Raw genomic sequence first — 12,900 nt, forward strand, 5'->3', positions numbered from 1 at the left:
TTGGAACTTAGTACACACTAGAACACACCCGTGATATCTTGGGTCTGTGACTGAATTAAAGTATATAACTATCCGTAAGCCTTATTTTAGTATTGGGATTGTCATCTGATAAAGTCATGCAGTATATAAGATGCACAGTTTTTCTCTGCTTTTAAAATCTTTCTGTTTGAATCCGTCAACCTGGATCTGATCAATTATTGGTAATATTAATTACTGCTGACAAATTGGACCTCCATTTTCACGGTCCACTGAACATAGAAAATGATAGTGCAGATGGGGCATGCGTGTACTATGGACACATTCTTGTTTATACTTCTAAATCTTAAGACAGTTTTAATTTCACCTGATAAATGTATAACCGAAGAAAGCTACAAGTCAAACTTATATAAGGGTATATATACTTGATACGGTATACTGAAAATTTCACCCCTTTACACCTAGAATGGTAAAAGTGACGCCAACAAAATTCAAGCTTGACTTGTGTTTTGTGGTTATAAGCATTGCGCATTAGTTTCATAAAATTTGGTTCAGGCAAACTAAAGAAAGAAAACAGAAATCAAGTTTGGGATGTATGGATGCACGTACAAGTAAGGGACATACATACTTATAGAAAAAAACAAGGATACAACTCATTATGGTGGGGCATAACAATAGTAGTATGACTTCAGGAATAAAAAGTTTATATACACTAGATTCATACAATGTTGATCTGAGGTGCTAATAACCCTACAACACGTTTTAGTTTCTGCTGTGTAATCACCATTGAGGTAATGTTATTTGATTTTTTTGTTTTGAGCCATTTATTTGATATACTAGTAATCATTGCATCAGTCTTAGGACAACACATTGTTAATTATACATGTAGGTCAATCTTAAAGAATTTTACTGCCCCAGGAATAAAGTGTGAGGATAAAAAGTTCTGGATCCGATACTGCATTGTTAAGCACTAAGAAAGTCAGTTTGCTAGTACAATGTACATGGCCCGTGACGAATGTTATTAAATCAATTTTTACAGCACTTGTCTTTAGCTTGATCTTGGTCTTGATACACATGAACTATAATATTCTAAGAAGTAGATGATGACTCGGTTGCTTTTAAATTATACTGATGCTATGATACTTATTGTCATTAAAACGTTTTTTTCTGATGTCTGTTGTCAGTTTGCTGAACAAGTGAAGGTGAAACAGTTAGTATTCAAATAACAGAAGTTTTCAAATAATGTTTGCTGGGAACAGTATATCTAACATAATAAGGCAGCAACCATTTGATTTTCTGGGGGGGGGGGGGGGGGGGGGGGGGGGGTGGGGGGCTATGGTTTTTTTTTTGTGGACAAATTTTTTTTTTCGCCTGCGGCGAAAAACAATCTATTATTTTCGCGACAAGTCGAAAACAATTTTTTTCTTTCAATTTTAGCATTACATATAGTGGCAGCTGAGGGTGAAACAAACAATTTTTTTTCTCAGAATCAAAAACAAATTATTTTTTTCTCAGAATCAAAAACAAATTATTTTTTTCTCCAAAAACTGGAAACAAACTTTTTTTTCCAAAAAAAAAAACCAAAAAACCCCCCCCCAGAAAATCAAATGGTTGCTGCCTAATATATATGTTCCTGATGTTTGGCATCAAAACTTTCAGATCGATGTCAGTTTTGACAAAAACAATGCACTTTTCTATTAAAGCCGGTATTTACCTTATTTACATGTTCTTGGCGTGAGACATAAGCCATATAATTATCGATTATTTTATATTCTATCACCTGTGTATTGTTAAATAAATCAAACCATTATCACTTGTCAATTATCCGACAACTTGGTCAAATATCAACTTGTTCTCGCATACCGGACTCTTTCGATATTCTCGGGCTTTTACTTATTCAATAATAAACAGTTGTAAATATCGTACATAGTAAAAAATAGTGCGGGAAAATGTTCATTCATGAAATATTCATGAATGAAACGCTGTCTCGCGTAGATTTCTTTTGATTTTCTTCAGCCAATGGCCGATCCGCAAAGTAGTTTTGTGATAGTTATTTACAAAATGAAGTTAAATTCATCTGAATTGTCGGTAAACATTTATTCCTTTTTTATTCAAGCTGTAATCTTTTCAAAAGAGTAGCAACTCAAAATATCCAAGAACCAGAATTCGAACACTAGTACTACATTATCTTGGAGCAGAACATTGCGATAGTCTGTCTCACTGGAAGTTGAGGCCGACGCCTATGGAAAGTAGCTATAGCAAGCTATAGCAAACTTTCCAAAAACTTTCTCAAACTTTCAACAAGAGGCTGTCACAAGGACAGCAAACCGGATTTATTAATATTTATTTGTGTCCTGGCAATATCACAAGAACCATTACTGATGAATGGTGAAAGTGAAAATCGTCAATATCAAACTTGACCTCCATTTTGTCATCAGTATCAACATATTAAAATTTGAAAAGCTTAGATTGAATGGTTCATGAGTAAATGCAACAACGTGAATGGAAACGCCGTTTTACGATCTTTCAAGAACCATAACTCATGAACAGTAAAAGTCAAAATCATCATTATTGAACTTCAGACCTCTATTTTGTCATCAGTAACAACATATAAAAATTTCAAAAGCTTTGGTTGAATGGTTCATGAGAAAATGCACGGACACGACTGGAAACTCCATTTTTCAATCTTTCAAGAACCATAACTCCTGAACGGTAAAAGTCAATTTAGTTGTCAGTAACAACATATAAAAATTTGGGAAGCTTTGGTAGAACAGTTCATGCGTAAATGCACAGACACGACTGGAAACTCCATTTTTCAATCTTTCAAGAACAACAACTCCTGAACGGTAAAAGTCAAAATCGCCATTATTGAACTTGACCTTCATTTAGTTGTCAGTAACAACATATTAAAATTTTAAAAGCTTTGGTTGAACGGTTCATGAGTTAATGCACGGACAACATTTGATTGCCGCCCGCCCACCCGCCCGCCGTACATCCCCAAATCAATAACCGACATTTTTGTCACAAAAATCCGGTTAAAAATTATCCCATGATATTAAACATTGAAAAATAATCAAAACTGGAGCTTTATACTGCTACTCAACAAGCACCATACAAAATAGTAAAAGAACTCAGAATACTGTGTATTCATTTATTTTCGTGGGTATCAATTTTCGTAGATTGAGGACAACTTGTGTTTTCGTGGATTTGTCTATCTCTGTATACAAAGCATATAGAAAATTTGTAATTTATTGAACATTTGAAATTGTGGTTCACCTGTACCCACCAAACCCACGAAAATTGGTATCCAACAAATAATAATGAATCCAAAGCACTACATTACAGAAGAAATACAAAAGCCATAAGAGTAACAACAAGTCATTTATAAATAAGTATTTCAAAGTTGAGAGCACTCAATTGTATTTGAATTTAATTAACAAATCATGATCTTTGTCACATAATTAACTGACAGAAAAGTCTGACAAACCTTTTCAAGACAGCTGACCTTCTGTTTGATTGGAAAAACAACTTTTTTTCAAATTGTCATCTTTTCAAAAGTATCTTCCTTGATTTTACATAAGATTCATGATTGCGTAAAACTAATATGTCATTTTATGGAATATTTATGGAAGAATTAAATAGATATAGGAAAATGCTTTAATTATGAGGAGGCATTAAAATTGCAAAACCTTAAAATGATCCAGCAGTTAACAAAATTCGATCAATTTTTTCTTAAATATTTCTATCCTTTTTTTTTTTTAAAGGAAATTACTTTCCAAGTTTTATTAAGATCTGTTGAAGAAAGGGAGTACAAGGTCACCTATTAATTGCGTTTTACCCAGCAGATGTCCCATCTATCATAGACCATTGACAATTTCTTCAACATTCAATGAAACTTGATCCAGCGACAATATGTTACTTAACAAGGAATGATTGATTGTTCTTGTTCTAGTTTTTCTTTCTGATGAGGACATTTATCCAGAAATTGTGTCAACATATAATAAATTATATAAATATTTCCATAAAGTAACAGCCATTTAACTTTGTTCAGAATAAAGAGGTCCAACAATCTTTTACTGTCTAATGTAAGGAATCGACCCCTTTTTTTGTCTGTGTTTCTAGGGATTTGATGTAGCTGAGCAAACTTTCTCATAAATGTGCAAATATAAAATGTTTGATTTTTATAAATTATGCGTCATAAAATAAAGACTGTCTTTTGATGCAGGATTATCTCAAAGATCCATTGGTGGTTTTAGACTACCGGTAGTTTCTACTATTTGGTTTAGGTTGTTGTCTCTTTGAATCATATTGTAACCATTATCTATTCTAACCTATAACATTTAAGAGCTCATGACAGAAATATTTACAAGAACGACACTAAAGAATAATTTGAATACATTGATCAGGAGCAGAGAAAAGAGATTTTGTAGAGATTAGCTAAGTCAATGCAAATATACCATGAATCAAATCTAAAAGTTCAAAATTTAATTCTGAAAGAGATCACCAAATTGCGTAGTGAGTTTCTACACTTCCTTCATGCAAAATTACTGGTTTCAATTTCTACAAACAATAGTGAAATGTGGAAATGCGTGGGACCAAAACAGTTTTATATTTAAATTTCTGTTACAAAATCCATAAAATGATTCTGTTTACAAATCAAATTATAACTTACAATATGACCCTCGAACATATTACATAACCGTCAACTATTGTCAAATCACATGACTATAATTCACTTTAGAATTTCTGGTAGATGAATTAAATCAGAGAGTTGATCAATATTTAATTATTTTGAGTAGAAAAATTAACCATCTGGAATAATTTATATTTCTTATCAAGTCTTGCGATGCAGTTTACTTATCTAGATACAGAGGAGTTGATGTATTCTGAAAATGAAAACTCAAAGAATATATAGTCATGGGGGACAATTTTATTCATGTTTCAGCCTTTATTATCAAATCAAATCTCAGAAGAATTCCTCCATAAATCAGAAAAGTTGGCAGGTCTAGACTGCTAAAATATTTACTTTAAAAATTCACTAGCATGGACTTTTTTTCTGCTGAGAATATTATGTGCTTCTTTTCTATATATACATAAGATATATACAGTTAATGACCATATGAAACCTTTTCTGTTATATATACAGTGTTTCTGCAAAATTAATAAGGTACTAAGGACAGTAAGGTAAACAAAGATAAAAAAATTACCAGTTTGAGTCCAAAATTCACATTTACATCTGCAATACATGTATTTACTTCTAAATACATGTAGTTTTATTTGTAGTAAAAGGAAAAAAATCTTCAATTTATACTTGCTACAATTTAAAACCTTATTTATAATATTTAAGTTTTTACATAGTCATCATTACATGATTACCATTTTACATAGACTTCTGAGGAGAGGAACTCATGCAGTTGGTTACATAACAATCATTGATATAAAAACTTTTGTTAAAGGTTGTAGATGAACTAGAGGAACAAACTGGCAAAAAAACACTTCAAAGAATTATACTTATTGAAAGTCTTCCCTTAATTTATTTGATATCACTTTTATTCATTAGATTTATTTGGTACGATTATATCTTAACATTACTATGCCCCACATTTTGATCGGTTTCTAAGCCTCCTACCAATATCTTATATATTCGTAGACAACCTACGATTATTCTATATTGAGAAGGACAGGCACAATCTTACTGATAACAATTATTTAATATTTATTTCACATTGATATCGATCAAAATTTGACATACTGAAAAACAATTATTTGAGTAGTTTTCTGTAATTGTCTGACATTATCATAGTATTTCAGACTCTAGGGAAATAAGGTCATTAAATCGAGTTCAGTGATTGTTTATCTGTTTCTACGGAAATACATTTCTTGTATCTGTAGTTAGGTATAAAATCTACTTTAGAACTTTACTAAGCTGGGAAAATGAATCAACAAATGTGATTTAAATGTCTACAGGGCAGCAGCCTAACAAAATAATTTTGCAAATACAAATGTATAGACATTTATTGGAGTATGTCTCCGATTAATCATCATCAAAATCACTTGCATAACAAGAATGAAGGTAAAATTGAGTGACTTTTTTAAGCTTTTCTTCTAAATTCAGGTTACCAGGTTTACACAGGTTTCCTGTTTAGAAAAGGTTCAATGTAGACCTGTTTTCTTTAAAAAAAAAAAAAAGGGCCCACTTAGACAGGTTGCCTCTTTATATATGGTTTCATTTAGACAGGTTTATCTAGAAAAAGGTCAATTTAGACAGGTTTCCTTAGAAAAGCATCCATTTAGACAGGTTTTCTGTTTAGGGAAGGTTCCTATTAGACAGGTCTCCAATTAAGAAAAGATTCCACTCAGACAGGTTTGGCTCTACACGATTAAATTTCTATATACCTTCTATTAAACTTACCTTAATAGAAATTTATCAAATATATGGCCTCTCAATGAATTGCAAATTTCTTCTATATATGGCTGAAAAGAAAAGAAGAAAAAGTTAATTAAAAGAAGAATCGGTGTATAACTAATGAGCAGCAACCTGAAAAAAAACACCAGTGAAACCTTAAAAGGTCTTTTAAATACATTCAAGCTTTTTCTTCATCACTGCACAATTTAAAGGCTGTTTGTGCTGTACACATCTAACATGTCTAATGAAGTTTTTATTATTAACAAGGACATACAGAATATTTTATTTTCTGAGTATGCTACTGTAGATACTCATACGTTATAAAATACAACCATCTTAATGCAGCATTGCTGCAATTAAAAGCTTGCATGGAGTTTTCCCAACTATCCCATGCGTCTGGTCATTTAATCTTAAATCTCCAACCAAATGGAGTTATGGGAAAAACAAAATTTAAAAACACGTACACACTAAATAGTTGTATCTTAACCCTTTCCTCCATTGACATTTTTTTTTTTTTGCATACTTGATTCACATAGGATTTTTCAATAAAATGCTATAAATATGCTTTAAAGTATAAACAAATTGCGAAAAACAAATATTTCATCAAATAAATTCAAGTCAGATATTCTTATGAATATCCTTTTCATATTGGATACATATTTTATTAAGTCTGAAGCAGACACTTTGTAGTCAAAGTATTTCAACTGAGGTACTACACAGGCATACACTGTACTACAGGCGTCAAAAGGCGTCATTATGGAGTAAAGGGGGTTGCGTCAAAAGGCGTCACTATGGAGGAAAGGGTTTCTGATTACAGACATCACATATATATCTGTATTTTCATTAGTATGTCATGAAAGACTTATTATGTGTTATAGAAATAATCACCAATATCACAGCTTGTTTACAATTACATAGATGTCCTATATTTTACATATAGAACGTTTGTTGCTGTTTACTTCCTGCTTCCATCATTATTGTATTATTGTATTAACTACCAGATCTAGAGAAAATCATGCAGACAGTTTTCCAACTTCTGTAATTATTTCTTAAACGTTATGTTAATAATTACTTTGGAATACATGTTTTTTTTCTAAATAGTGATGTGCCCTGCATTTTAGACAGCTTAAGCTGTACATGTATTATATTTCTTCAAAAATACAAATTAGAATACCAAGGTTTTCTAAATAGCACATCTACTTTTGTTAAATGATCAAAAACACCTTTTGTTGGGCATAAATAGGAACTTTTATAATAACCAGGAATACCACAAACTATAATAACTTAGTGTCCCTCAAACTACACAACAATAAAGGAGTTTCAAAGCTTAAGGCTGTATGAAAACATGACACAACATACAGTTCATGGGATCAGTAACAACATAAACATTAAACATAAGCACCATTTGTTATCAAGTCAAACTGGGATCTTAATAGATTTGATGCAGAAGCAGGTGCGGATCCACCCATTTCAAAAAGGGCCCCCCCCTGGATCAGCTACTGAGAAGACAACTCTAATTCAATATGCTGAAAGGTTCTGTCAAATAATTGTAATAGCTGACAAAGATTTAAGGCTCAAAAGATAGCTAGTAGAAGAAATTTTACTTTGTATTCATAGGCAATGTGACTTTGATCTTTGAACTATCTACCTGGAGTTACAGGCCATTCATTAGGAGGCGGTACCCGGTACTTTTACCCTCCTATGCTATTGACAAGTACCGCCTAAATGTAGGAATTTTAAAATAAGATATTCATAAATTAAAAAGTACCACCTAGAAACGTGGAAAGTACCAGTCAACATGAAAGATAATGAAACCCCTGGAGTTATATAACACTTTTCAAAATGAAATAAAAAAGAGACTAAAACTATAAAAGTCTTAAAATATTTACTACTCTTATTATTTACTAAACTTTTTTTTATGATACAAATACACAAAAAATACTATAACAAGATCACTTCTTTCTAGAACACTACACTTTCATTATAGCAACCTCTCAGGCTACTAACTACAACCTATAAGGAATAAGAAATCATTCATCATAAAAATTTGAGACAAATTCAAACTATCCGATTACAAGAAACGTAGTAATAAATCTTTCCGAAAGTGAGAACAAATCAAAATACTAATCATGGGGAAGAATATCTTAACAGAAGAATGTATAGTACCCAAGAGATTCCTAACTTTTTCTCAATAGTTACCAGAACAGCTAATCTATTTTCTTCCTAGCCATAAATTTTCCCGTCTAGACATAGACCAAATTACAATTATATATTTAGCATTACTTGATATAGCTTTAAGGTAATTGTGCATAACAGAAAAGGGTACTAGAACATTCAAATTCTTTATTGACTTTGAGCTTAACAGCTCATCAGGGTACTCAAATGCATAAATAGATCACAAGATAGTTTCAAGGATTTATTTTAGAAAATTGAATTATTTTGTTTTAGGTACGGTCAAAATGATTATTGTAACGTAGTTGAGTTGCACTTTCAGAGTGACATCTACCCAAAATGTCCTTTTATTAATATTTAAAACTAAATAAATTGGATAGGAACTCATTCAACATCGTCTTATATATATATCTAATTAAAAGTGTGGGTGGATGGGCTGACCAATGGACAGAGGTGATGCATATTGTAAAAGAAGGGTGTTACACAATTCAGGAACTCAGAAGGCTGTGATCATGACAATGATTTTTCTATTCTATATGACGTCATCAATGACATAAACTTTTTACTAAAAATCCAGAAATTTTATACATTTCATTGAGATTATTGGGATTTTTTTAAACTGAAAGGCTGCACACAAAACATGTTATCAAAGTATAGATGCAACTATATTTTTTATGAAATTCATTGGGTTGATCCTTTTTCAAGCTTGATGACCCTTTTTCTCAGATGATGGAGTCACTTGATGACCCTTTTTTTTTTGGATTAGAGAGTAGCTTGATGAAATATTTCTTCAGTCTTGGCAGAGAGAATCGCGTGATGACCCTTTTTTTGGAAGAGAGAGTCACTTTTTGACCCTTTCTTGGATGAAGGAGTCACTTGATGATCCTTTTTTGGGATATTAAAGAGTCACTTGATGATCCTTTTTTGGGATAAAAGTCACTTGATGAGGAAGTTGCTTGATAACCTTTTTCTTGGATAAGGGAGTTGCTTGATGTCCCCTTTTTTTTATTACGGAGTTCAGCTTGATGACCCATTTCTTGGATGGGGGAGTTGCCCTGAAGACCTTTTTCTTGGATGAGGGAGTTGCCCTGAAGACCTTTTTCTTGGATGAGGGAGTCGCTTGAAGACCTTTTTCTTGGATGAGGGAGTTGCTTGATAACCTTTTCTTGGATGAGGGAGTTGCTTGATGACCTTTTCTTGGATGAGGGAGTTGCTTGATAACCTTTTTCTTGGATGAGGGAGTTGCTTGATAACCTTTTTCTTGGTTGTTATTATCGCCTCATCAACATTGCATGCAGAAACTTAAATCACTCACTCACTTACTTAAAACTGGAAAATTAGATTTTCAAATCGGTTGCATGACTTTGTTCCGTAATGAAATTTCATAATCAATCATTTTACATGCAAGATATAATTTGCTCAAGGACTAATGTTCTTTTGCAGCATAATGACGGAAGCGAATATTAAAATAATTCAGCGGCTCATCATAATAATTCCATGCTGATAGTAGGCTGGTAACAAGTAATCAACGCTTAATTACCTGTTATATTGACAATTTAATTACCTGTAATTTCCACCAGTATGACAATACTTATATAACAGGATTCAACTGGATAGTTCTAATGATTATTCTCTAAATACTTAAACGAGGTGCTATATTCGCGCAGAATTTAATTCTAACAATGAACTAAAACTAATTATCATTCTTGCAACTTGGGAAATTAATGTATCACTCGAAATTGAACGGGCTGCAATGTTTTACTCAAATAAAAATCAATAAAAATATCATATTTTGTATGGAATTCCCATAGTGATATTTTAACACAATGTTTAAAAGTATAGTAGTCTATATTACTTAGGGACCTGAAACTCTAACCTAATATTTATTGTCAAAAGCAAAACTCCTTCACAGTGATAAAGACAAAGTGACTTCTGTGCCAGAGCTTTATAGCCATTCACAGTTGATTAATACTCCAGAATTAGTACAAACTACAAAGCTCTCAATAATGAATATAAAGATTGAATGTGACCTATATCAATTTTACATGCATAGAATATATGTTGTTGAAAGTAACCCAATTTATCTACAAAGGCAAAACTGCATCCCAGCAATACAGAAAAGAGCTGACCATGAGAGGGCTTTATAGCCAGTAACAGTTGTATATCACTAATGCAGTAATACGAAGAGCTAGTGACAGCTAATCTCTCAGCTAACCTGAATATACTGAATTAATCAAATTTCAATGATATAAGATTTTCTTTTTAAAGTTGAACATATTATGTTGTGCTGGTGTAATTTTCTTGTAATGGCAGAATTAATTATTATAAGAGACATATAGTAAAGGAGTATGTTCGGTAAGGTCCTAAAATGGCCCCCTTTTTTAGCGTAAATTTCAAATTCGGATTTATTGACCAATATCACAATAAATTATAGCTTATAAAGTGACTAGATAGGAATTAAGCCATTTTGTTGAAAATTTTACATTTTTGCGTTTCATTATGACGTCACAAGTTGTACTCATATTCATTTTTCACGAAAAAATCACTAAAAATGGGTAAATTTCCATAGATTATTGGACAGGAAACATAGAGCGCATACGTCGACAACAAAGATCTTTTAAAATAATGTTTGTGAAGACATTTCACGTCTTATTTGAATATTAAGTTTGTCGACGCCTGCGCTCTGTGTTTCCTGGTCCTTAATGTGGTTGAAATCAAGCTGATTTTGACAAATTTCACCAAAATCCTTTATCTTTATATTTTTGGGAAGTAAAAACCAACGTGTTAGAATTAAACTTCAACAAAAATAGTTTTGTTTAACTTTCTCACATGTCTTTAAGGCAATTAAAACCATTCATTGTCTTGTAACTATGAACTTTATAATTGGGGCCAAATATGGCCCTTACTGAACTTACTCCTTTATACCTCAAATAGAAGGGTCAAATTTACAAACTGTGTTATACATTTGTATCATGTTGCATATAAACAATACCCCATAACAAATGGAGGTAAATTTTACCATTAAAATCAAACTAAAATATTTCATTCTTACACCTTTTATTATAATTTTTTACTTTTGGGTGTTCTTACTTTTTAGCATTACTTATTATTTTCAAATCACATTCGTTTAAATTTTTCGATTTTTCAAGGTTGAGATTTATTTTTAAAGGAATGTTCACTTATGTAATGTTGCCAAAACTGAATTAAAATATAAGATCAGTTAGTATTACTAATCTAGGTAAATTTCTGATAAATTATCCGACTCTTTAACATTAATTTCAATTTTAAATCGTGATCCATTTCTAAATGTAAAGTTTATTTGGCAGCCTGCATGTCCCTTATTCATGTTGCAATATATATTTTTCAAATTGACTGTACTCAGAAACATCAGACATAAAATTATAAAAAAATAACATTTCCATGTACCTTTTATAAGTTCTAACTGATCATTAGCAATCTTATTGCATCTGATTATTTTTGTTAGTCTGAGATTAATACGACATCCAATGACCTTTAAAATCAAAATGTATTTACATTGACTTGCACAATCACAATTGGACTGGATTTCTACAGCAATTTATTCAAATGTCTTTTCCTTGACATTTGGAAACTAAATAAAGGCAACAGTAGTATACCGCTGTTCAAAACTAATAAATCCATGGACATAAAACAAAATTGTTAACCTTGTTACCCTGGATCTAAGGTCACGTAAGGGTTTTTTTAGGTAAATAAATCAGCTGTTTTTCTCCACAGAGACAATGACTACATACTGTAGATGTGAATGAACTGTTAAACTGTATTTTTTTTATAGCAGACTATTTTGGTATGGGTTTTGTTCATTGTTGAAGGCCGTACAGTGACCTGTAGTTGTTAATTTCTGTGTCATTTGGTCTCTCGTTAAGAGTTGTCTCTTGGCAATCATACCAAATCTTCTTGTTTTTATGTTTAAGTATATATGTGCTCATTGTGCTGAAACTTTTTACTACAGAGTTGACAAAAAAAACCAAAATAAAGCATATTCTTGCTGTCGGCACATTTAAGATTAAAAGACTTACCGGAACTTTGTCACAAAGGACATTTACACGTTTTGTTTTACTACGGATCAATAACATAATCACATTATATACTTACTTCAAAAATGTGTGGATTTAGTGTTTTATTTCTTTGTGCTAATGTTAAGGCTTCTTTTACAGAATCTACAGCTTCTTTTGTATATGTCTGAAAATAGAGATTTAAGATTACATTTCTCATGCATAAAAGCAATTAAACCTAAGAAACAAGTTACAAATTCTTCTTTACATTTTGCTTTTAATTTACAAATGACTTTTACATTTATGCAATTGATC

At 31.7% G+C, this 12,900-nt stretch overlaps 1 protein-coding gene across 1 annotated transcript in view; it reads right to left on the reverse strand.

Moving 5' to 3' along the window:
- LOC139527689 (G protein-coupled receptor kinase 3-like) overlaps nucleotides 1-12,900 on the reverse strand; it is a 116,063-nt gene that overhangs the window by 55,689 nt on the left and 47,474 nt on the right. Inside the window, exons 5-6 of the mRNA XM_071323291.1 lie at nucleotides 12,686-12,772; nucleotides 6,389-6,450 (exon numbers count right to left, since the gene is read on the reverse strand). Coding sequence (XP_071179392.1) covers nucleotides 6,389-6,450; nucleotides 12,686-12,772 — 149 coding nt within the window. The remainder of the gene's footprint in view (nucleotides 1-6,388; nucleotides 6,451-12,685; nucleotides 12,773-12,900) is intronic.

Source organism: Mytilus edulis, chromosome 6 (assembly GCF_963676685.1).
Source record: "Mytilus edulis chromosome 6, xbMytEdul2.2, whole genome shotgun sequence".
NCBI classification, from domain to species: Eukaryota; Metazoa; Mollusca; class Bivalvia; order Mytilida; family Mytilidae; genus Mytilus; species Mytilus edulis.